Source organism: Zeus faber (assembly GCF_960531495.2).
Source record: "Zeus faber genome assembly, chromosome: 9".
Lineage (NCBI taxonomy): Eukaryota > Metazoa > Chordata > Actinopteri > Zeiformes > Zeidae > Zeus > Zeus faber.
This window is the reverse complement of record NC_137197.1, coordinates 29,876,394-29,880,684: the sequence shown is the minus strand read 5'-3', so window position 1 is coordinate 29,880,684 and position 4,291 is coordinate 29,876,394. Positions and strand designations below refer to the sequence as shown.

At 41.5% G+C, this 4,291-nt stretch overlaps 1 protein-coding gene across 2 annotated transcripts; it reads right to left on the bottom strand.

The window, feature by feature from the left end:
- Positions 1-487: 487 nt before the first annotated feature.
- LOC307235060 (transcobalamin-1-like) lies at positions 488-1,734 on the bottom strand. 2 transcript variants are annotated; one of them, XR_013844321.1, is made up of 4 exons: positions 1,658-1,734; positions 1,397-1,581; positions 737-873; positions 488-625 (listed from the first exon to the last, which is right to left on the bottom strand). XR_013844321.1 is itself a non-coding variant. In XM_080007023.1 (4 exons), the coding sequence occupies exons 1-4, from the start codon at positions 1,719-1,721 to the stop codon at positions 564-566; spliced, it is 408 nt and encodes a 135-aa protein (XP_079863149.1). In that variant the 5' UTR covers positions 1,722-1,728; the 3' UTR covers positions 488-563. The 2 variants fall into 2 exon arrangements, 1 of the variants encoding a protein (XP_079863149.1); XM_080007023.1 differs by having other exon boundaries at positions 1,437-1,581; positions 1,658-1,728.
- Between the last annotated feature and the right edge of the window lie 2,557 nt (positions 1,735-4,291).

Below are 4,291 nucleotides of genomic sequence, written 5' to 3'. Positions count from 1 at the left end.
GTCACCTATGTTAGCACAGATGTAGCCAAAATAGCTTATTTGAAGAAGTGCAAAATGGTCAATTAAACCCTGAAAAACTGAATAAAATGCATGGTATGTGGCCATATTTTTACCCTGACTAAATTGCGAACTTCCTGTTTTCAAAAAGGATATTACATTTTTTTTTGCACTGTTGGTCTGCATTCAAGCATTTTAGCAATGAGAAGCTGCAGCAGGGTTGTACATTTCCAAATAGTTACATACAACTTAATTTCTGGCAATGCAGAATTATATAAAGTAGGATGTTCATGGTCGATGCCACAACTTCCGCAAGACAGAGATCATGAAGGTTTGGCTCTTTCACGATGGCTCCACGTCGACTTTACTTGTTACCAGAGACAAATCCAAGCGGCCATAAGCCAGTTAAAGAACAATTGTGAAAATAAAGGGGTGTCAACACATCGAGAAATAATTTAATTGAATAAGATGCCACTATGCATTCCTGTAGCTTGTTTGTTTATTTGTGAAGATGAATTTGTACACTGATCCCATAGGCCAATCAGTTTACATGAGGAATTGACTCTTCACCATGAAGTGTAATTCAGGATAACCATCTCCGTGGGTCTAGGAATGTAACATCCAATGCCTGCAGACAAGAAACAAAGAGTTTTAGAGTATTTTAGACGGATAGACAACAGACAGACAGACAGACAGACAGACAGACAGATAGAAATGGACATCTTGGTATTTGACTTACCAACATTGGCTCTTGTGATATTATCATCCACTGATTGGCCCAGCAACTCCCAGTAGGTGTGGTCTTTATGATTTCCGAACACACCGTTCACGCTCTCCAGGTAGGGGCCGTAGTTTAAATCCTCTGTGTAGGTGAAACTGCGATGGTAGCAGAACAACACATGTTGGTATCTGAACATTATAGTCATTAGTCAACAATTGCTGCTGCTGCTCTCATTAGACATTGTTTAAACCAGTGTTTAATTGGTGTGTGAATTTCAGGATTCTTGTGAGAATTCCATTCACAACTCAGAGCCAATGGACACTTCTTATTCTCGTTCACCAGAATTCCTCCCTCGCTCACAGTGCGCTACGCCAACTGAACAAAATAGACAAAGATTCGGGAAATTGAAAAACTCTTTTAAGACTTGATTCACTAAGAACCGAATCTCCCAGGTCAAGTTGAGCCTTTCATCACTACTAATCGTCTTCATTGTCAAAGTGAAACTTGTTCTGCTGGAGCTGGTATTTTGGTTGGAATTGATTAATTAGTGCAGCCTTGCAATTTTGATCTTGCAACACAAGAGCTAATTTCCATTCTCTATTTTTTTAATGTAGAATTTGAAAACATTTTCACGGCACATCCGGTGAGGGGTTGAAAGACACTGATTCAAATCCTTACCAGCATCGCTGGTCTGTCAAGGGCAATGCAACATTCGTACTTAAAGTCTGAGTCGGAGGCCTCCAGTGTCTTCATCGCCCCCAGGAGGATCCCCCCGGTGACGACTTTCGGGAGGTAGGTCATATTTTTAGTGTTCAGTATACTATTGACCACCACCAGCTCAAAGTCTGAATCTTGGCCATTCTCTGGTGAAAAAAAAAAGCCGCCAGTTAGAAGTTATGGGGATGGAAAAGGAATTCTCACTTCATTGCGGAGGCTTACTTTGAGTGACGGTCCATGGAACAAACAGCAGCAGGACCACGAGGAGTAGAGCAGGCGTCACCATCGTAGTCGGCCGCAGGGAAATGCTGACGTCGGGCATCATGACACAAATTTATAGCAACCACCTTGCTGTCAACATTTGCGTAAGTTATTTGGTTGACCCTTCACGAGATTGTTAAGTAAACAAAAAAAACATTGAAGATAGGCCAGTGTGCTTCACAGTGCCAGCTGAAATATGACGTTTATGTAATGTAAGCCGATTTGGATAAGGATAAGGATTAGGATTAGGATTAGGATTAGGATTAGGATTAGGATTAGGATTAGGATTAGGATTTGGATTTAGGATTAGATTAACTCAGATAAGAGTTTGGTTGTAGTGACTGAAAGATATGAAAGAATATGTAAACACTTGGCTTTGTTGATTCATGACCAAGGCATTGGTTATTGGTTATCCATCCAATGTTATCCACTATGTTGAAGAGAACAGTTTATCATTAACATTACGTTTAAAAAATGAATTTTCTGAACCATTGTGTTCATTTGTACGATTTTTCATTGAGTCCTTGTGATTTGACCCTCTTGCTTCAACCTAAACCAATCACCAAGTGTATGACGAGCGACACTGTTGTTATTGTAACGTGCATTCAAGGCAACATGACAGCCAGTTAGAAGTTCGGGGGATGGAAAAGGAATTCTCACTTCATTGCGGAAGCTTACTTTGAGTGACGGTCCCTGGAACAAACAGCAGCAGGACCACCAGGAGTAGAGCAGGCGTCAACATCGTGGTCGGCCTCAGGCAAATGCTGACGTTGGGCATGGTGACACAAATTTATAGCAACCACCTTGCTGTCAACATTTGTGCAAGTTAGTTGGTTAACCCTTCAGGACATTGTTAAGAAAACAAAAAACTTTGAACATAGGCCAGTGTGTTTCACAGTGAGGTGTGCTGCTCAGCTGAACGGGTTATTCAGCCATTTTTTAACCAAAGTGTGATTATTTTCTGGTGGTTTTGACATGCTGGCTTGACTTGGGATGATTAAAAAGGCCTGTGACTGACAGGGGCCCCCAAAAATTATTAGAACATTAGGGTGTGGCCCAAAGTGATATATTTTCTAGGACTCAAACGACTGGCAGCCAGCTGGGGCCGGCCATTCTGAGTGGCTGGTACTGTAAACACATAATTCATGCACCAGCTAACAATTCATAATTCATTCATCTTTGTGGGGGGTGGCTCGTGGACAGCAAGTCTAGATCTAAAAGCATTAAAATATAATTTTGGAGCATCCCCTGTGCATTTCACAGGCCTAACAAAAATAATGGAAATTGTCCGCCGCCAGCATTACTCTCACTGTGTGTAGCTATTAGCTCCAGTGTTTGTGAATTGGGTGTTTTTTGCAACGATGCTCATTTGCATAGAAAGGGGCCAATTTCACACCAAATGCATGCATAATACCTTATTTAAATGTGCGCTAATAGCACCGGTACACCAAGACGCTATTTATGTGGCAGCACAGTTAGTGGTACATTTCACTGTTTGCGGGTGCTGTGTTAATTAGACACTTGATTTATCTGTTATTTGCCTTTTTTGTTGAACTGTTAACCGGGAAGCCGGATTGTGGCCCCGCTCAGAGAGGGGCCGTACAAAGCGGTCAGTTACTTTTTGTGTTTGTTTAAAATAATTAAAATAAAATAATTTTGAATAAAAGCCCTGGCCAATGTTCAAAAGGTAAACTTTTACTTTTGACTGCCTGATGTGATCACATCAATCACTGAGCCACCTCCTTGACGCTCCCGTTACAGTAGGCATAGCCTATTAACAAAAATATTTTTGTCAAGCAGGCCACACCCTGCTGCGGCCTTAAAGACATTAAGAGTTTTGACAGATAATAAGTTTGGCTCTTTACAAGTGACTCATTCAATTTTCCAACTCTGGAAAACTCAAAATAACTAACTCCTCAGTAGTTATTTACTGTTAGTGAGTACAACATTCACTATGGGGCTTGAGGCCCATGCAGGACTTGTGACTCTCTGCTCTTTTCACTGAGACGGGCCTTTTGCAATAATGAATCCGGCTACTGTGTCATTTCAAAGATTTGCTTGCTACCAGTCTTTCCTACCTGGTACTTGGTAGGCAATTCTCACAGGGACCCGTGGAAAATTGGTAAAATGTCAAAAAGACCATCAATTTTGTTGTTTTCTTTTCAAACCAGTTGGCCAGTTGGTTCTAAGCAGAAAGCGCAAACTCATTCAGAGTGGCAATAATAGCTCAGGTAGCAAAAGCACTGCTAATAGCAGCAATTCTAGCTCAGTGGTACATGTCAGCGGTACTGAGCAGCACGCCGCAGGAGAGGACGATGGATGTACAGGAGGTGTGGCAACTCAGATTGGGGCAACTTGTCCTGCTCAGTTACATTTTCTGCTATGGACATAAAAAAACAACAAAGTTATCAAAAAGTCATTCCATATGTGTGGTCATGAATTAAAATAGGACATAATGCTGCCAAAGGCCCTAGGTCGGAGATAGGCAACCTGCAGCTCTGGAGCCCCATGCAGCTCTTTAGTCACTCTCCAGTGGCTAGCTGTGGCTGTGACAAAATTAAAATGAATAACTGTTATTTCTTAACATTTTGATTT

Excerpts from the sequence above, each read along its gene's own strand:
- LOC307235060 (XM_080007023.1), bottom strand. The coding sequence starts at position 1,721 with ATGGTGACGCCTGCTCTACTCCTCGTGGTCCTGCTGCTGTTTGTTCCA. Across the intron at positions 874-1,436 it reads GCCTCCGACTCAGACTTTAA|TTTCACCTACACAGAGGATT; the intron begins GTACGAATGTTG and ends CTACCATCGCAG. Across the intron at positions 626-736 it reads TATCACAAGAGCCAATGTTG|GCATTGGATGTTACATTCCT; the intron begins GTAAGTCAAATA and ends TCTTGTCTGCAG.